Source organism: Gekko japonicus, unplaced genomic scaffold (genome assembly GCF_001447785.1).
Source record: "Gekko japonicus isolate JY-2015 unplaced genomic scaffold, Gekko_japonicus_V1.1 scaffold321, whole genome shotgun sequence".
NCBI classification, from domain to species: Eukaryota; Metazoa; Chordata; class Lepidosauria; order Squamata; family Gekkonidae; genus Gekko; species Gekko japonicus.
The window spans coordinates 10,072-30,845 of NW_015169181.1; the positions used below are offsets into that span (position 1 = coordinate 10,072).

The 20,774-nt window shown below is 49.5% G+C and overlaps 1 protein-coding gene across 1 annotated transcript in view; it reads right to left on the minus strand.

Moving 5' to 3' along the window:
• SYT17 (synaptotagmin 17) overlaps positions 1-20,774 on the minus strand; it is a gene marked incomplete at its 3' end in the record, with an annotated part of 34,177 nt that overhangs the window by 6,336 nt on the left and 7,067 nt on the right. Inside the window, exons 2-5 of the mRNA XM_015416102.1 lie at positions 19,911-19,928; positions 18,884-19,032; positions 14,309-14,448; positions 9,234-9,853 (exon numbers count right to left, since the gene is read on the minus strand). Of these exons, the coding sequence (XP_015271588.1) occupies positions 9,234-9,853; positions 14,309-14,448; positions 18,884-19,032; positions 19,911-19,928 (927 nt within the window). The remainder of the gene's footprint in view (positions 1-9,233; positions 9,854-14,308; positions 14,449-18,883; positions 19,033-19,910; positions 19,929-20,774) is intronic.

The window sequence follows — 20,774 nt, forward strand, 5'->3', positions numbered from 1 at the left end:
TTCTGTTTACCTTGTTTGTTGTCCAAACCCAGGGCTTTTTTTGTAGCAGGAACTCCTTTGCATGTTAGGCCACACACCCCTAATGTAGCCAATCCGAATGAGTTTCTGCTATTGGGTGTGGCCTGTTATGCTAATGAGTTCCTGCTGGGCGTGGCCAACTCGGGAGCCAGCTGGAACTCCGTTCCTGTGCGTTCCTGCCCCAAAATAGCCCTGGTTATTCCTAACAATAATCCTGTGGACATGGTACCAGTCTTGTACGCTAATAAAGCATAACGCTTCTTATGAAACATGTGTGAAGAGTTACTTGCTGTGGGACCTGACAGGCGACCCCTCTTCTCCTCCCCAGCCTGTGAGGGAGAACAGGGTCACAGGAAAACAAAACACGACCCCCCCCCTAGAGGTTTCAGAAACAGCCTCTCTTCTGCCAGGCCTTCCCCTCAGCCCTGCGGCTTCTGTGGGAAACACGGGAGGGATGAGAACTGGGGGTGGGGAGATCTGGGAGAGCCAGTTTCAGGCGCCCCTCCCCCTTCTTGAGCCAGGACCCTGTTGTCTGGGTCACCTGGGGCTTGGTTGCTCAATCTGGACCACCTCACAGGGTTGGGGGCGATGGGATGTTGGGTGGGTGGGGGGAGTCCAACGTGCCTCCTTGAGATTCTTCAGAGGTAGGATGGGGGAAGTGAGGAAACAGAGAGAGGGAGAGGGAGAGATCCTAGCCGTGCTCAGCTGCTGAGGCTGGGCATGGGGGGGGGGGGGCAGTCTGCTGAAAAACGACCTTATTTACTTGCAAGGAAGATGACTCATCTCCTAAATGTGCTATAGATACAAAAAGTAACTAATGTAAGATATCCCCCCTTTGGTATCCCTTGGAAAAAACCTGGTCTTGCATATGATTTATTGGGGCTTTTGTGGGTTCCCCAGTAAATCAATTGCTTGGTGTCGTAGTTAAGTGTGCGGACTCTAATCTGGGAGAACCAGGTTTGATTCCCCACTCCTCCACTTGCACCTGGCTGGATGACCTTGGGCAAGCCGTAGTTCTGACAAGAGCTGTCCTTGAAAAAGAGCAGTTTCTGTCAGAGCTCTCTCAGCCCCACCTACCCCACAGGGTGTCTGTTGTGGGGAGGGGAAGGGAAAGGAGTTTGTAAGCCGCTCTGAGACACCTTTGGGTAGTGAAGGGCGGGGTATAAATCCAATTTCCTCCTCCTCCTTTCACTCCTAGGAATCAATTGTTTTTGTTTGTATTTTGAGTAAAAATAATATCATTAATAAGGTTTGCCTGTGTCTTTTATAAAGTTTGTATCTCCGGTAACATGACAAAATGACCTTTATGTCAGATCAGGCCTTTGTAGCAAATGAGTCTGACACCTCTGTTTTAGATATTTATACCTACCCTTTTCTCTCCAATGGAAATCCAAAACAGCTTACGACATTATTTTTCCTGCCTCGGTTTGGTCCTAACAACGACCCTATGAGATCCGTTAGGCTGAGAGATAGTGTAACCCCAGATCACCCAGTGAGTTTCCACAGCACAGTGGGGATTCAGACCCTGTCCTCCTAGATCAGTGATGGCGAACCTTTTAGAGACCGAGTGCCCAAACTGCGACCCAAAACCCACTTATTTATCACAAAGTGCCAACATAGCAATTTAACCTGAATACTGAGGTTTTACTTTAGAAAAAACAACTCACACATTAACTTAAGATGATCCAAACAAAGTAAGGAAAGCAATCCCAAATGCTTTCATTACTTAAAATTATTTGGCAGAGAATTCGACACTTTAATGATGGTCTCGGCCTGGCAGGGGCGATGGCATGCGTGCCCACAGAGAGGGCTCTGAGTGCCACCTCTGGCACCCGCGCCATAGGTTCGCCACCACTGTCCTAGATCTTAGTTCAATACTTTAACCACTATACCACATCACCATCACAACAGAGACCACGGTATCACCATCATACACATACCACCCTCCAACTACCATCACCTTCTCAGGCTATTCACAGAAGGGGGCCGTGTTAAAGGTCTCATTGATGCTCAGGCATGGATAACATAACATGCAATGTGTTTTCATGCCAGCCAAGCTGAAGAATGCTTAACAACATGGGATAGGACAAGAAAAGAAAACAGCTGGGAGATGCCCCTTCTGCTTCTACCGTAACCCTTTCTCATCACAGCTACAAAGTCATCCCAGGGTCACTCTCCCCTGGTTTCTGGCACCACTTAATTTTGGAGGAGAGAGCCTCCAAAGGGCCGGGTCATGCCTGCTGTCAGTATCTGCCATTAGTGGTCCAGCTACAGAAATCCTGTTTCTTTCCCTGCACTGCACAGCTGGAAAAGGATCTGAAGTGCTCAGTCAGTTCTCTGAAATTGGTTGTGTCATCCTTATATATATACTAGGAGTAAGGCCCGTTGTGGGAAGAAATACAACGAGATCTAGAAGGAAGTGTCCCGCCTGTGGCTGGTGGGGCAGCAGAGGGAAGGGGAAAATAGAGGGAGGCCAGTCATGTTTCTTTCCTTCTGCTTAGCTATAAGGCAGGGCTGTCTCAAGTCATTTTGCTGCCCCAAGTGGGTAGTATGGGAGGGGCAGGTACGGTTCCCTCCACCCCTGACTTATGTTGATTTGGGGTTATAAAGTGGCAGCTAAGGTAGAAAAGCACCTCCTCCTATGCCATGTCTTCTGGGTTCCAAGGGTCTGGAAAGTGGTTCCATAGCCAGTTACAGGGTTGCCAACTCTGGGTTGGGAAATACATGGAGATTTTGGGGGGTGGAGCCTGGGGAGGGCAGGGTTTGGGGTGGGGAGGGACTTCAGCAGGGTATAATGCCATAGAGTCCACTGCCCAAAGCAGCCATTGTCTCCAGGAGAACTGATCTTGGTCATCTGGAGATCAGTTGTAATAGCTGGAAAATTTTCTGTAGGGGAAATTATGTGCCGTGGCTGGGGAACACAGTGATTTCTGGGAGATTTAAGGGAAGATTGGGATATTATTTTACCTCGGGACACATTCAATGACTCCCAACAGCAACAGCAAACTGTTTAGAATGTTAGAGACAAAGGCCAATCAGGCTGCATATGCAAACGACCTCTGTGTTTCGACTGGCTATGGAGGGGGGGAGAGGAACAGCAAACTGTTTAGGATGTTGGAGGCGACACTCAGGCAACGTAGCCAGTGGATAGGGACAGCTTCTGATTGACACATCATGGCGCCAACTGATTTAGGAGCGTGTTGAATGTTCAGAAAGGACGGGATGCAGGCAACGCAGTCAGTGGACAGGGACAGCTTCTAAGTGACACATCATGGAGCCAACTGATTTAGGAGCATGTGGAATGTTCAGAAACTGCCACCCCACTACTCAATTATATATAAGGAGAGATAATTGCCCTACGTATTGGCCATTTCTAGCTCTCCCATTGGCTGTGCCGTGCACTCCATCAGCCATTGGCCCATCAACCGCCATTCAAGAGTACTTGTGTGCCATTGGCTGGGTGCTGGGTCCGCTCCTCTCACCCACCCACTGCCAGTCTGGACACTTTTCCCTGACAGAATAAACTGCCAAAACAGCTGTCTCTCCTGACGAAGTCACTTCCCCTGCTTGGCTCCTCTGGGGCTAACTTTTCCCTCAGTGGCTGTTGCTAGGCAACCAACCTTGGCTCTGTCAGTAAAAAGGCAAAGGCAGGAGGCGCTTTCCAGGCTTTTGTGGGGAACTCATTGGGGCCAGTCCTGACTATGGTTGCCAGCTCCAGGTTGGGAAATTCCTGAGGATTTTGTGGTGGAGTCTACAGAAGCCAGAGTTTGGGGAGGGGAGAGGCCTCAGCTGAATAGAATGTCATAGAGTCCACCCTCCAAAGCAGTTATTTTCTATATGGGAGAGAGATCTGTTGTATAGAGTTCAGCTGTGATACCTGGCAATCTTCAGGCTCCACCTGGAGGTTGGCTACCATAGGCATAGCAGTTAATGCTTCAGAGCAGAGTCTACCAGACCCAGGTTCTTGCTGTGGAAGTTGAGTGGGTGATTTTGGACTAGTCACAGACTTTCAGCCTAACCTACCTCACAGGGTTGTTGTGCAGATCAAAAGGGGGAGAGGAGAATGATGTCAACTGCTTTGGTCTCCACTGTGGAGAAAGACTGTACATTTCCTCCTAGGGGAAACATTTCTTCCAATCTCCAGATGAGGGCTCATTGTACTTATTTCCACAACAGGCCTTATCCCTAGTTCTAACATAAAGCAGAACGCCATTGGCTTAGTTGCTCTGATGACACAGAAGTACAAAGGACAGCCTGGAGGAACTTGAAATCCAAACCCACTGGCTATACTTGACTAAACCATAAAATCATCGTCTCCGTACCATGAAAGTTTTAAATTACACAGTGCTGATGTGGATTGGTGAATTAACTAGCACTGAAGCCAAAGTGGAGAACCAAGAACACAAGACAGAAAAGTATGACCAAGTAGGAGGCATTTCAGTTAACCTCTGAGGATTAATGAGAGCACAAACTAAGCATTCACTCCGAAAGACTGGAATTTCTTTCACAGGTAACTGTGGGCAACTGTGGTCACTGTGGGCAAAATTTCATTTCCCCACAGTCTGATGATGTATTGCCAGCCAGGAAACGGCCCATCTGGATCAGTGTCTGGGTCAGGGAGCAAGAAAGCATGAGAATTTCCAGAATGATTTGTCACAACTACACTCCACAGTTTGCAGTAACATTTGAATGCAATCATAGTTTCTCTGTACCAAAGTGGCTTAGAAAGTCTAGTTCTTCAAAGAGCTTTGGACAAGTCCAGATGTTCTGAGCTAGCAGCACAGCTGCACCTGCAGCCAAGAATCCTCTGAGCATGGCCTATTTTGTCAAAGAACCCACAAGGGCCAGGTCCAAGAGGCCAAAAACAAGCTAAAAAAACACAGCAACGCAACTCTCCTTTCTACCCCTGGAAATGCAGCGACACCATGCGGAGCAATCTGCACACAGCTCCCCCCCCCCCATTCTTAGTAATAAAAACAAGACACATGGAAAAAGGACTGCAACATGGGGGGGAAATAGATGGAGATGAAGATTATAATGTGATCTTTTGTTCTTCTAGATTACAAATATTATCAGTCTCTCAGTCATAATCCAGAGGGGTTCCTCACCAACTACCCCTACATTTTCTGGGCACGATTCAAAGTGCCATTTTCTGTCCTTGGAAACCCTAAGCGACTGGGGTCGAGGGTCTCTCAAAGACCACCGACTTCAATACAGTCTTGCTTGTCAACTAATATCCTCAACAGAAGCCCTGCTATGCATACCTTTTCTTCCAGAAGTGAGGCTGATGGCTACCAGATACGCCTTTTGTGTGGTGGCAGCTTGGCTCTGGAACTCCCGCACCTCAACTGCATTTGCTCATTGCAAAATCTCAGGTAGCAGGTACTGAGAAAGGTACACAGGCACTGTGTGGCTTCAATTCTGGAGACTGGCAGAGAGGCTGAGTAGACGGCCCAATGGTCCGACTGTGTACACACAGCTGCGAGGACCACTGGGTTGCTGGTGGTCATTTGGAGGGCACAAAACCTCTCCAGCATCCTATTCTACACAGTGTGCCCACCTATTATGCTACCATACTGTGGTGGGTGAGAGCCAGGGGAACAAGTGAGACTGTGACAGTTTGGTGTAGTGGTTAAGTGCGCGGACTCTAATCTGGGAGAACCGGGTTTGATTCCCCACTCCTCCACTTGCACCTGGCTGGATGACCTTGGGCAAGCCGTAGCTCTAATAAGAGCGGTCCTTGAAAAAGAGCAGTTTCTGTCAGAGCTCTCTCAGCCCCACCCACCTCACAGGGTGTCTGTTGTGGGGAGGGGAAGGGAAAGGAGTTTGTGAGCCACTCTGAGACACCTTTGGGTAGTGAAGGGCGGGGTATAAATCCAATCTCTTCTCTTCTTCTTCTTATGGTGATGGAAGGGGACAGAGGTGTCTCTATGACTGGAAAAGGTGCTCTCCTCCAGACAGAGAGCCTTGTTTCCAACAATGCAGGGAAGAACACACCAGCCTTTGATGTCTTGAGGCCTCTTGTTCTGGAGGGTCAAGGTTCTTGTGGGTTTGAGGCCAGGGCCTAACACCCGGATTGGCTAAGGGCCCTGGAGCAATGGCTGGACAGGGAACTGAAAAGGGGACCTCTTCCTTTGTCTGGGGGAGTTGTTGTTTTTTGCCATGTGTCAGTGTTGGCTCTCTCAGGCATTTTGCCATGAAGGATGACAGAGAGACAAAGCACCAGAACTAGTTTTACTGGATTTCTGGAGAGACAATACTATTCCCCAAATTTCTAGGGAGCGAATTTCTTTTCTCCTCCTGGCAGCTAAAACCGTAATAGCTGCAAGCTGGAAAGATCCAGCTCCCATTTCATTAACAAGATGGTATGTTAAAGTATGGGAACTATTGGCTCTGGATAAAATAGCTGATTCAATTAAGATGTCAGATGGTGCTAACTATAAATCCAGTTTAATGATTAAATGGCTTCCTTTTACCGAATATGTCTTGAAGAACTCACCTTGAATACTAAACCAGATACCTAACAAGTACCAAGATATACTTACTTTTATGTAACCCAAGTAGAATTGGAAGCAACAATTTGAGTATGTAAGTTATGAAAAAAGTATAATGATGATTCAATTGCACGCCAATGACACCTTCACATTTGTTTTGAAGACATTTCCTATGAACAAATGGTTAACCTAAGTTATGAAAGTTGCATTGTATTTGTTTGTTATTGTGTCAGTTTTAGTTTATATCTTTATGATTGTTTGAAACTGAAATTTAATAAAAATATTTATTAAAAAAAAGAAAAGAAAGGATGACAGAGGGGAGTGATGGTAAAGATGCTTGCAGATGCACCAGGGCATCCTGCTACTAACAAAGAGTGGAGACACCACAGACTGTGATTATTTTGCTCAGCGCACCTAGATCTATTCTTGTAGCGCCCTGAGTTTGTGGCAGGTTGCCACGGCACACCCCTGTGGTGCCAGCCTCAGGCAACCCGCGAGAAAGAGAAAGGGGCCGGGTTTTACCCAAGGGGGTGGCTGCGACCGTCAAAAGGAGGGCGAGACGCTGGCTAATCTTGCCCCACTAGGTGACAGAGATCATGAAACACACCAGAACCGCTTTCCTGGGATTTTCTTTCCTTCAGTGCTGGGCTCACCCGGGCTATGCAGTTAAAAGGCCAGGGACAAGAGCCTAGCTAAGAATTTCTGCCCAGGTGGACCGGGTTAACTAGTTCCTTCTGCGGAACTATTTGCACGGCTCCCCTCGCTCAAGAATGGCTTCCGCTTGTATTTCAAGAAAGGGCTCCTCTTCCCGTGCAAATGAATGGGGCCGTTCCTGAGGCTAGACGGAGCACCTCTCGGTACCCGTGAGTGCTCTGGAGGAGGAGGGATTTCAGATGGGGAGCCAGCAGAAGAATTTGTTGAAGGAACTGGTGGTTTGATCGGCTTCTCCCTTATTGCCACAACACCTGTCCGGTGGCACACGTCATTTGCTCTCCTGATCCTCAGAGGCGTTTGGGGGACAAATGGCAAAGGAGAAGCGGGCAAAGACCGGCTACGCCTGCTGCTTCCATGAACAGATCCTGAGGCTTGGATCCAACAGGCATTTCCACTGACAGAAGGGACTTCACGTGAACGTACGTGAAGTAGCCTTATACTCCCCTGACCTGGATAGTCCAGGCGAGGCCAGTCTCGGAAGGCAAGCAGGGTCGACTCTGGCAAACACTTGGATGGGAGACCTCCTTGGAATACCAAAGGTGGGAGGGCAGGGGGCAGGCTTTATTCAGCCACCTCCCCGAATATCCCCCAGGCCCACAGTAGGGGTCAGTCACCAGAGGTCGTCATGACTTCCAGGTGCACACGCACTCACACGCACCACACACGTGCACGTATGCAAAATACAAAAACAAAAAAGTTGCCTTATGTTGAACCAGACCCTTGGTCTGTCTAGGTCGGTATTGTCCACTCAGACTGGCGGCAGCTCTCCAGAGCCTCAAACAGACGGTGCTTCACATCATCTACTACCTGGTCCTTTAAACTGGAGATACCGGAGACTGAACCTGGACCTTCAGCATGGCAAGCAGATGCTCTGCCACTGAGCCTCGGCTGTTCCCTGTCTCCCCCCTTCCTGTTCTTGTTCAGTCGCACAGTCGAGTCCGACTCTCCACGACTCCATGGGCCAGATCACGCCAGGCCCTCCTGTCTTCCGCCGTCCTCTGAAGTTGGCTCAACTTCATGTTCGTTGCATCGATGACACTGTCTAACCATCTCACCCTTTGCCGTCCCCGTCTTCTTTGACCTTCAGTCTTTCCCAGCATCAGGGTCTTCTTCTCCAGTGAAGACCCTGGATATACTCCCCCCTTCCCACCACAGCCCAAAACGCCACTCCGGGGAGAGAGGCCCACAAAAACCAGCAGCGGAGTTCAAACCCCGACCTGCATCTCACGTACACTAGGAGGAGGAGGAGGAGGAGGAGGAGGAGGAGGAGGAGATAGCGGAGGAGGAGGAGGAGGAGGAGGAGGAGGAGATTGGATTTATACCCCGCCCTTCACTTGGAGTCTCAGAGCGGTTTACAAACTCCTTTCCCTTCCCCTCCCCACAACAGACACCCTGTGAGGTGGGGGGGGGCTGAGAGAACTCTGACACAAACTGCTCTTTTTCAAGGACAGCTGTGCCAGAGCTTGTGACTGACCCAAGGTCACATCAGCAGGTGCAAGTGGAGGAGTGGGGAATCAAACCCGGTTCTCCCAGATTAGAGTCCGCACACTTAACCACTACACCAAAGAATATAACACTGGGCAACTCCTTAAAGCCCTGGGAGAGATGCAGCAGCAGTGCTTTGGAGAGACATCCACATTAATCACCGTTAGAAAGAGAAAATCAAAGCAACCAAGGCCAGCAAGAACTCGTTTAACTCGCTGGCAATTACATGGGCTGGGGGCAGATTCCCTGGGCTCCTACAGCCCAAGAGAGACAGCTGCCATAGCACGTCCCTTTGAGGGTGGTGGTGGAGACTTATGTCAGCTTCAAATTCCCCCCCTAAATATACTCCCAGGAAAGGAGAAGGAATGGTTTGGTCTCACTGCAATGCCAATTTTCTTGTCTATTTAAACATTTTTCTTTACTCTTTTATAAAGCTTCGTAGGCTGCCATGGGTGTTAATACTGGTAGAAAACTGGAGTATTCATACTCTAAATAAATAAGTTAAGAAAACAACCCTTTTACCTGAGAACTGGGGACCAGGGCCTTCCACCAGTGCCCGCCCTTAACAAGGTCCACCTCGCTCAAGGGCATAGACACTTTCCCAATGACACAGTGGCGTGAGAATTTGTCAAAATCCACTACAGTCAAGAGCAGGGTTCTCCTCTGGGCTTCCAAAAAGGGGATTTCAAAGGTATACCTCTCCTCAAACACGGGGTTTTGGGTTTTGCGCTTAACTCCCGTCTGCTTGGAGTTCTTCTGGTCCGGAAGGAGGCAGATCTTCACGTAAGGGTTGGAATGAGCCATGTCCTGCCTGGAGCCGTCATAGGAAACAGGAAGGGGCAGATCCTTTCCCTCGATGACCCTGACAATTAGGTAGTTGTGCAAGAGGTCGTACTGAGTACTAAAATGCAGCATGCCCAGCTGGTACTTGGCTAAGATCTCCTCGTCCGTCAGGCAATCCACGTCATCACTGTTCGAGTCAAGGGAATAGAGTCTGGGCTCAAACTTTCTGAAATAGTCGTCTGAAGTGTAAGGTTTCCTCAAGATGGAAGGCTGAACTATTTCTTTTTTGGCGCCTAAAATCCCGAACTCAATCGGTTTAATGTCGATCAACGGGGAACTCGGCCGCCTCAGCTCCAGATCTGCACAAGAGGACCAAACAACAAATATCAGGACAGTTTTAGTCACGAGAAGAACTCATGGTGCTTCTATAGCATTTTGAAAAATGCTCTCATGCTGTATTAGCATTTTATACCACCACTCTCTAAGGAGAGCTGCATTCGAGGGGGGCAACAAGAGAAACTTACACAATTATACACAGTGGAAGGACGGTGGATTCCCCCCCCACACACCTCTTTTAGGACTAGGGGTCACCCAACAAAGTTAACAGGCAAGAGATCGGACTAGAATCTCGAAGACCCAGGTTAGAATCCCCACTGTTCTGTAGAAGCTCGCTGCGTGACCTTTGACCAGGTCAGCCTGCTTCACAGGGTTGCTGTTGCATAAATATAATGAGGACAGGGAGAATGATGTTGTGAGCTAATTTAACGTAAAGCAAGGTAGAAGCTTATTTATAAAATTACAGATTAGATACCTTGTCCCCTTGAGAAGGGAGCAGAACAAGGGAAAGGATGATAATATCACAGTTCTCTGGATATACTATTCTAGAAGATTAGTGGACTTGCTTACACTTTTCAAAAAGGAACAGCCTTTTTAACTAGGATAGAATCACAGACTTGGAGGGGGCCCTACAGGCCACCTAGTCCAACCCCCTGCTCAAGGCAGGATCAGCCTACAGCATCCCTGACATGTGTTAGTCCAGCCGCTGCTTAAAGACTGCCAGGGAGGCAGTGGATCCCACTGCTGCACAACTCCGACTGTCAAAAGGTTTTTCCCAAGATCCATAAGAACATAAGAGACGCCAATGTTGGATCAGGCCAAAGGCCCATCCCGTCCAACACTCTGTGTCACACAGTGGCCAGAAATACCAGGTGCCATCAGGAGGTCCACCAGTGGGGCCAGGACATTAAAAGCCCTCCCACTGTTGACCCCCCCCCAAGCACCAAGAAGACAGAGCATCACTTGCCCCAGAGCCCCTATCTATACCTTGTGGCTAATAGCCACTGATGGACCTCTGCTCCATATGCTTATCTAATTCCCTTTTGAAGCCGTCTATGCTTGTAGCCGCCACCACTTCCAGCAGTACCTCCCTGTCCTTAAACCCATGATTGTGCGTCCTGTCCTCTGCTGCCAACCATAACAGCTCCTGGCCCTCCTCTAAATTCCAGGTGGTCAGCCGTGTTGTCCTGAAGCAGTAGAAATAAATTTAGAGTCCAGTGGGGCACCTTGAAGACCAACAAAGGTTTATTCAAGGTATGAGCTTTCGTGTGCAGGCACACTTTGGAAAGGAAGCTGGATTTCAAACTTCTAGATGCAGGCTGAACAGCAAATTAACGTCTAACATGATGCAGATGCTTTCAGATATTCAAAGTGAAACTAAATAACAAACAAAGGTTATAAGGTCAACAGTTGTTTTGATTTAATTAATAGGGGAAAAGGAGAGCAAGGTAAAAAATATGTCAAAATAGGGAATAAATATGAGAAGGCACCTTTTCTATACAGAGGATGTATAGTCTTTCTTGTTGAGAATACATACAATTCGGGGGGGGAAGTTGAGAAGTTTTAGCCGGCTAGGATACCGCCCTGCTAAAAGGATGGTAAATCCTGGCCCCACTGCCAGCCACCATTGGGATGGGCCGTAGGCTGGAAGGGTGCCGAGCCTTAGAACCCCTACCCTTAGAACCCCACCTAGGCCCACCGCACTTCCGCTGTCCCAAGAGCACCGGAATTTGCCCAAGACACCCAATATCACCCTGTTTGCCAATCGTAGGGTCCTACAGGGCCCATAAGGGGAGAAGAGGTCTCAAAGATATGCAGGCCCCTGGCTGGTAGGGCTTTGAAGGCATGCTCCAGCACCCTGAAATGGATCCGGTACTCAATAGGCAGCCCGTGCAGTTCGCGCAGGATGGATACATGTCCTCACAGATGACGAAGTCAACACCTGCGCTGCTGCGTTCTGCACCAGCTGCAGTTTCTGGACCCCCACGTAGAGAGAATTACAGTAGTTCAATCTGGAAGTGACCATTGCATTGGCCACTGTAGCCAGGTCCCAGGGGTGAAATATGGGGCCAACTGCCTGATCTGTCTCAAATGGAAAAAGGCAGACCTGGCAGTGGCGGCGACCTGAGCCTCCACAGTCAATGAGGCATCCAGGAACACCCCCAGGCTCTTCACCTTCAACGCCGGCACCAGTGGGGCCCCATCAAAGGTTGGGAGCCCAATACCCATGACCCAGGTGCAGGACCTCCGTCTTCGATGGATTCAATTTCAGTCAGCTCTGTTGTAACCATCCAGCCACAGCTTGTAATGCCCTGTGTCCAGATTTCCTGGGGCAGAGCCCGGGTAGCCATCCATCAGTAGGTAGAGCTGGGTGTCATCAGCATATTGGTGATGACAACCCAGCCCATACCTCCAGATAATCTGGGCGAGGGGGCGCATGTAAATATTAAGCAGCACTGGGGAGAGAATCGATCCCTGTGGCACACCACTTTCCAGCAGGTATTGCTGGGATAAGTCCCTCCGAAGTGCAACCCTCTGTCCCTGACCTTGGACAAAGGAGGTCAGCCACTGCAAGGTGAGCCCCCTTATCTCCACATGGGTGAGGCAGTGGGTCAACAATTCATAGTCAACCACATTGAACACCGCTGACAAATCAAGAAGTATCAACAGTGCCAATCCACCTCGATCCAGGTGTCTCTGGAGATCATCCACCAGGGCGACAAACACCATCCCACGGGCAGGGCGAAAACCGGAGTGGTAGGGATCCAGGATATTAGCATCCTCCAGGAAAGCCTGGAGCTATGTTACCACCCCTCTCCACTACCTTACTCTGGAATGGTAGATTGGACACTGGGTGGTAGTTAGTAAGGACCATAGGGTCCAAATATGGTTTTTTGAGGAGTGGACGGACCACTGCCTCCTTCAGTCCCCTTGGGAAGGTCCCCATTGATAGGGACAGATTCATAATCTCCCTGAGGGGCTCCGTACCTCATCGCTGCAGGCTTTAACCAGACACAATGGGCAGGGATCTAGGGGGGCACGTGGTGGGCTTTACAGCTGCCAGGATCCTGTCAACATTATAAAACCATTAAAATAAACCCACCTCCCAAACATGCCTCATTAAGACGACTTTTAAAAGCGTTAAAAAAACAGAGTTCTTCAGGAAGGAGGGAATCATTAAGGAAATGCCAAGCAAAACAAAAAAGGCTTCACCCCCCGGGCAAAGATGGCAACAGAAGGTGGCAGATGCATCTCCCTGGGGAGAGAGTTCTAGAGCTTTGGTGCCAGGGCTGAGAAGGCCCATTCCTCGGTTGCCACCTGCCTAACCTCAGAGGGCAGGGGGGGGGGCACTCAAAGCAGGGCCTCCAAAGGTGACAGTAATCATAGAATCATAGAGTTGGGAGGGTCCTCCAGGGTCATCTAGTCCAACACCCTGCACAATGCAGGAAATTCACAAATACCTCCCCCCCCCCCTCCACACCCGCAGGGCCCAGAAGATACAAAAAACATGACAAAAATCCTCCAGGATCTCTGGCCAAACCGGCCTGGAGAAAAATGGCTTCCTGACCCCAAAGTGGAGATCAGCATTTCCCTGGGTGGGTAAGAAAGGGTAACTAAGCACTGGTTGGGCAGGTTCATAAGGGATTAAGTGGTCCTTCAGGTATGCTAGTCCCAAACCATATACCAGTTGAAAACAACGTTTCAGTGCAGTGGAACCTTTGAGACTAACAGAGTTTTATTCTGGGTATAAGCTGTCCTGTGCAGGCACACTTCTTCAGGTACATTGAAATGGAAGTTACCAGTCCATGCATGGTGAGCAGAGGGTGAGCAGCAAATCAGCATACAGCATAATGAAGATGTTTAACAGAGTCAAGGACCAAATGAGAACAACAAGCTTAGTTTATATGGTTACCATTTGTTTGGGTTTCATTCCTAGAGGAAACAGAGTGAAGGAAATTAAAAAATGGAGACTGATGGGCAGATGTACCCTTCTTGAGAGTAATTAATTAGCACTTTGAAGGTCAAGACCAGCACCTTGAATCGTGCCCAGAAACAACCTGGAAGCCAGTGTAGTGGACCAAGACTGAAGTGATATAATCCTACGACCCACTCCAGGCTCAACATCCTGGATGCAGCATTCTGCACCAAGTGAAGTTTCTGAACAGTTCCCAAGGGCACTGGCAGTACTCTAATCTGGATATAACCAGGGCCTGTACCACAGTGGCCACATCTGTTTTGTCTAGGAAAGGCCACAGCTGGCTAACCAGTCAAAGCTGGTAAGGCCACTCAGGGCGAGGAGCCAGGCTCTCCTCTGCTTGCTTTTAAAATGGCTGCCATTACCCTCCTTTGACTAACCGACGTCCCGTCCCCCCCGAGCCAGGTTATGCCTCGTCCCACCAGGTCTGCCCCTTCTGCCTCAGAATCAGGAGACGGGGCTACTCTGTTCCACAGCCACCCCAAACGGGAGCCAGTCTTACTTGAAATCCGCCTCGCGAGGCTGTAAGTGGACTTAGACGTATCTGTAGAGGACCTCCTTCTTTCCTGAGGTGTCGGGGGAGGTTCGCTCGTTGTCATGTTGTCAGAATCTCCATCTTTCTCCTCACTTCGACTGCTTACCCTGTTGATAAGAAAACACCTTGGAACCTCTGAACCCCGGAAAGCACTGTACACCCTCAGTAAGGTTGTCAACTGGTTGTGGGTTTCCCCCATCAATTAACTACCTTGCAAACATGTGATATCTGGGGATTCCCCATTTCTCATTATTTAGACTGTAAGACAGCATTGATATTATTACTAATAACCTCAACAAACCTACACCTTTGTGAATCAGCCTACCCCTCTGAAAGCTGAGAAAAAGCAACGACTCTTTGCCATCAAGTTTACAAAGGAAGAAATCTGCCTTATGCCGAGTCAGACCACTGTCTGTCAAGTCCCAATATCGTCTGTGATGACTGGTACCGGATCATTTCCCTGGAGGTGCCGGGGGGCTAAGCTCAAGTCATGCCCCCTGCTACTACTGAGCAGAAAACAGCAGCAGCAGCAGAAGCAGAAGAAGCAGAAGCAGAAGAAGCAGAAGAAGCAGAAGCAGCAGAAGCAGAAGAAGAAGAAGAGGAGGAGGAGGAGGAGGAGGAGGAAGAGGAAGAAGAGGAAGAAGAGGAAGAAGAGGAAGAAGAGGAAGAAGAGGAAGAAGAGGAAGAAGAGGAAGAAGAGGAAGAAGAGGAAGAAGAGGAAGAAGAGGAAGAAGAGGAAGAAGAGGAAGAAGAGGAAGAAGAAGAGATTGGATTTCTACCCCGCCCTTCACTTGGAGTCTCAGAGCGGCTTACAAACTCCTTTCCCTTCCCCTCCCCACAACAGACACCCTGTGAGGTGGGTGGGGCTGAGAGAGCTCTGACAGAAACTGCTCTTTTTCAAGGACAGCTGTGCCAGAGCTTGTGACTGACCCAAGGTCACATCAGCAGGTGCAAGTGGAGGAGTGGGGAATCAAACCCGGTTCTCCCAGATTAGAGTCCGCACACTTAACCACTACACCAAGCCAAGAAGAGCCATAAGATATTCTAATAATGCACTCAAGCAAAAAACAAAACAGCCATTTGTCAAGCGGTCATTGATGGTGAACCGCTATCTATTTTTCCCCAACCTATAAACCTTAGCTATACTTAGAACAGCCCCCCCCCCTCTTTTATGGTTGATTAATTAGGAACACCATGAAGAAGAAAGCTGAACTCTGATTCCCGTGTAATCTCTCAGAGCATGAAACATTTATTTTTGACCGTCTGTGTCGGACATTTCATAATATGCAAAGCTGATAAACCCCTGTTGCTCTTTGAGATTCCCCCCCCCTCCCTCCAACAAGGCTGGAAAGTAAATACTAGAGAGAAAATGACAGGAAGGTGTTGTTGCCATGTGTGTTAAGTCAACATAATTAGATTTGCCAGAGCAAGACAGACATGTCCTCAGCTTTGCACAGCATAAAAAAAAACACCAAAAAACCAGGAAGGGAGAAATATCACTGTACTCACATCAGATGATGTGGATGAAATTCAGAGCGCTTAGGTCCAACTATGGGCCAAGCCACAGGCTACTTACTGTTTATTTATTTATTTATTTAGACTTATACCCTTGCCCTCCCAGCCAAGGCCGGCTCAGGGCGGCTTGCAACAAATAAAACGCACGCATAAATTTAAATAATCCTAAAAACGGATAAAACGTTTCAACGTTTCAAAGTGCTAGCATTTCATAACATTAATAAATTATTAATGGATGGCGAATCCTTTCGTCGTTGTGGTCAGCCCACTGATCTAATCTTGTGCAGCCGGCACAGGCTTCAGGGGACATGGGTCTCTATCGGGGCGGCTCCTAATTAAAGCCCTGGCGGAAGAGCTCCGTCTCGCAGGCCCCGCGGAACTGCGTTAAGGACCCACAGGGCCGTGATCTCCTCCGGGAGCTCATTCCACCAGGAAGGAGCAGCCACCAAGAAAGCCCTGGCCCTGGTTGTAGCTAACCTGGTATCCTTTGGCCCAGGAAGGGTGAGTCGGTGTTAAGACACTGATCACAGTGCTCTCTGGGGAACATGTGGGGAAAGGCGGTCCCTCGGGTATGTAGGTCCCTGACCATAAAAGGCTTTAAAGAACCAGCACCTTGAAGCGAATCTGGTACGCTATCGGTAGCCAGTACAATGCCTTCAGCACTGGCTCAATGTGCTCCGGCATTGGGAGACCCATTAACAGCCTGGCCGCAGCATTCTGCACCAGCTGTAGCTTCCGGATTTGTGACAAGGGCAGCCCCATGTAGAGAGCATTACAGTAGTCCAATCTCGAGGTGGCCATAGCGTGGATCACTGTTGCCAAGTCGCTGTGTTCAAGGAAGGGAACCAGCTGCCTGATCAGCCGAAGATGGTAGAAGGCCAACTTGCCAGTGGCTGCTACCTGGGCCTCCATCATTAAGGAGGCATCCAGGAGCCCTCCAAGACTCCTAACCTCCGGCGCTGGCACCAATGGCGCCCCATCAACGGTCGGGAGCGGGATCCCTACCCTCAGTCCGCCTCGACTCAGGCACAGGACCTCCGTCTTCATCGGATTCAGTTTCAGTTGACTCAGCCTAAGCTATCCAGCCACGTCTTGTAACGCCTGGTCTAGATCTTCTGGTTTAGAATCAGACTGGCCGCCCAACAGCAGATAGAGGTGGGTGTCATCTGCGTACTGGTGACACCCCAGCCCATGTCTCCGCGCAATCTGGGCAAGGGGGCGCATGTAGATGTTAAATAATATCGGGGATAGCACTGCCCCTTGCGACACTCCACAGTCTAGTGGGTGCCTTTGGGATAGCTGCTCCCCCAGTGCCACCCTTTGTCCCCGACCCTGGAGGAAGAGGCCAGCCATTGCAAGGCAGGCCCACGATTGTTCCAGGATTGTTTACCTACATGTGTCTGTTTCAGGGTTCCTCGGTGGGGTGCCCCCCCCCAGCTTTTGAGAAAGAAGGCAGGGCCACTGTATGGCAGGTCTTGTTACCAGCTGCCCTCTTTTAAATGAAGGATCCGGGGGGGACTGGTCAGCAGCCAGTGTGTGGTCCCGTTTCCCTCTCAGGACTCACTAGCTATTGCCATTAGCTTCTTTTGCAAAGCAGAGGGGGAACTTTGACCTAATATTAGAATCCAGAGAGCTGGGCTGTTGCGGGGAGGGGGAGAGTGTTGAGGGACAGAAGCCCACCCCTTTCCTTCTTCAGGCTTGCTCTTCTCCCATTGGCCAGACCATGCTGCCAACCAAAGTACAGGTCACTAACTGTGACGGACCAATGGGCACAGTCTAAGTAAGGCAGCCTCAGGCGTTCAGCACGGTTGCCACATATTCTTTTGCAAAGTGGGGAGGGAGGTACTGTGCTTGGCTCCGCCTCTCGAGGCAGCCAGTTTGGGTTTGGATCCCTCAGAATTCCAAGGGTGTCCACAGGCGCAGAGCCATTGGCTGCCCCGGGTCTACCCCCAATGGACGTTTGTGCAATTGCTGTTTCCAGTTCTCTAGTTTGCAGGATAATTTTTCTCCCCTCTTTCCCACCTCCAGTTCGCAGAAACCTGTGCCTCTGGGGTTGCAGAGGACATCGGGCCACTGATTTCATGGCTCTTGGACGTACAGACAGTTGGTGCTGCTGTGGGCTGAGGGAGGGGCCCGACCACACCATCCCCCCAGCCAGGCTGTTTCTGGCCTTCCTGGGGCTCTGGGGGAGAGGAGGAAAGGTAGCAATGGACAGCTGATTAAGAACAGGAGCAGAGCTCTCCGCGTCAGATAAAGCCCCAATAAGCAAATACCTGAAGCTTCCCTCTAAAGAATCGCACCCTTTGACTATCAAGTATTGCCTACTCCGACTGGGTCTGCAGGGTCTCAGACGGAGGTCTTCCACATCACCTACGGCCAGATCCTTTAACTGGAGATGCTGGGGATTGAACCTGGGACCTTCTGCATGCCAAGCAGATGCTCTGCCACTGGGCCACGGCACCTCTGGGAAGCACAGGACAAGCCATGACACTGCACATCTAGTCCTACGGTGACGTTTTCACTGATCTGTACTGTTGCCTTACGGCACCTCTGGGAAGCACAGGACAAGCCCATGACACTGCAATCACATCTAGTCCTACGGCGATGTTTTCAGTGATCTGTACTGTTGCCTCAACATCTAGTCCTACGGTGACGTTTTCACTGATCTGTACTGTTGCCTTAGAAGGAAAAGAGTCTAACCGTTTCAGACCCTGAAACACAGTGCTGTTTGTCAGTGTTCAGGCTGCCCCCACGAGAAGCCAGCCCCAGGAAAACAGACTCCTTGCCCCCACACTTTTTAAAAAAGGGCCTGCTTCCACATGGTGACTAAAGGGAACCTCCACGTGCAGTGGCTAGGAGGCAAACCGGGGGACCTCTTGTTGGTCGGCCACCGTGTGAACGGGGATGCTGGACTACGTGGACCCCTGGTAGGATCCAGCAGGGCTCTTCTGACGTTCACGCCTGAAGGCAGGAAAACCAAGATGAAACATCCAGAAGTAGTGGGGGGGGGCAACATCCAAAACTTACAGCCAAGGTGGCGTCTGTGCTGGAAAAGGCCCCAGGATTTCCACTTCATCTTCGCTCGACTGGCAACAGCTACAGTCGTAACACTTCTGACAGCAATTCCTGCAAGTCCATCTGCACAGCAAGAGATCCGAGATTCTAGACAACAGGCCCTGAGGCCATTGGAAACCAGAAAAAAAGCACAATTATAACCCATCCATTGCTGGCAAAAACAGCACTCAGTGGTCTTATGCTGCAGACTGCTAGACTGATTGATTTCATGTGCGCCGGGTTCACTCATTCCTGTTGTAGAGGTAGGTCTAGTACTAAGTTCATGCCACCGATATGGGATAAGGAAAGTTAAGGTACCTACTGGCACATCGCAGCTACAGAGCTGCCAAGAGAGATGAACTAGGAAGACGTATTCCCAGCCAGGCCCCCGGGAGCTGAGTGAGGTGCCAACGGGGTACAGCAGAGGCACACTGGTTTTAATCAAGGATCTGTACTGGTGTATTTTAATCATTTAAAATCCCATGCTGGAAACTGTGGGACGTGCGTGGATAAAAGCTGTACATGATGCAGACTGCGGTGAGCAGGTGCACATGGTAAGATCAAGCAGAAAAACTGGTAGAATTTAACCCAGTGCATGGCCACAGTCTGTAAGTATGCACATAACTAGTGACTTTTTGTTTTAAATGGAAACAAAGTTCTCAGGGAATCCAGGTACAGAATACCAGATATTACACTCTCATGCAGATTCAACAATATATTTCAAGTGAACCGAATATATATTTTAAATATCCATTTCAATACATATTTAAGCATTTGCATTATAGTTTAAGCAGCCTTTGTCTTTAATAAGCTAAAATGTGCATGGTCTACAAAGAAGCGGTGGGTGCTGAAAAATGCATAAACTAAAGAACCCCTAACACACGCACCAAAAAAACCCCCCAATGTACCATAGAAAGAGAAGCAGTCTAAAATGCATGACCGTCTCCCTGTGCATGGGGACAGACGAGAGCGGGAGGAATGAATCATCAGATTAACTCACCTCATTTATTGGTTCCAACTGTCCTTTTAGATATCCACGCCGAAGCAAAGGGGAAGAAAACGAAAGAGACAAGACCACTTTAGCAAAGCTCTCTAGTGACCCCGGAACACCTGCCTTTCAAGCACTCGGCAAGGGCTTTGATTCCTAGCAAGACACTGCCGCTGTGCCCTGCTCTGATTATCCTATGCCTTTGAAGAAAAAAGATAAAGGATTGGAGAGGAGGGGTGTGTGTGTGTCCGTTTCATTTGTTCATTTTCCTCAACAGGCTGCAATTTCACATCCTTGCCGCACTCCCCACCCCCACCCCGCCCTGCACTGTCCCTCTTTTTAGTTCCTTACTCTGTCTTCAAAACTGAGTGGGACTGAGTGCCTCAATTTGAGGCTTCACTTGGAAGCAGATTCCACTGAAATGAGTGGATCCTCTCCTTATCACCCAGACGCACTGTCTCCCCTTTCCCAAAGGTCAGAGTTTGGGGCTGCCTTACAAGAAATGAGCTGCGGTGGCTCAAGTGGTTAAGACGCTGAACTGCAGGCTGTGGAAGGTCGGTAGTTCGGCAGTTCGAGACCCGAGTGTGCCGCATGACGGAGTGAGCTCCCGTCTCTAGTTCCAGCCCCTGCCAACCTAGCAGTTCGAAAGCAAGAAATTGCAAGTAGATAAATAGGGACCACTTCGGTGGGAAGGGAACAGCGTTCCGTGCGCCTTGGTGTTTAGTCATGCTGGCCACATGACCACAGAAACGTCTTCGGACAGCGCTGGCTCTTTGGCTTGGAAACGGAGAGGAGCACCGCAGCCCTAGAGTCGGATTCGACTGGCTTTCGAGCAAGGGAACCTTTACCTTTACCCTTTTTACAAGAAATGAAGCA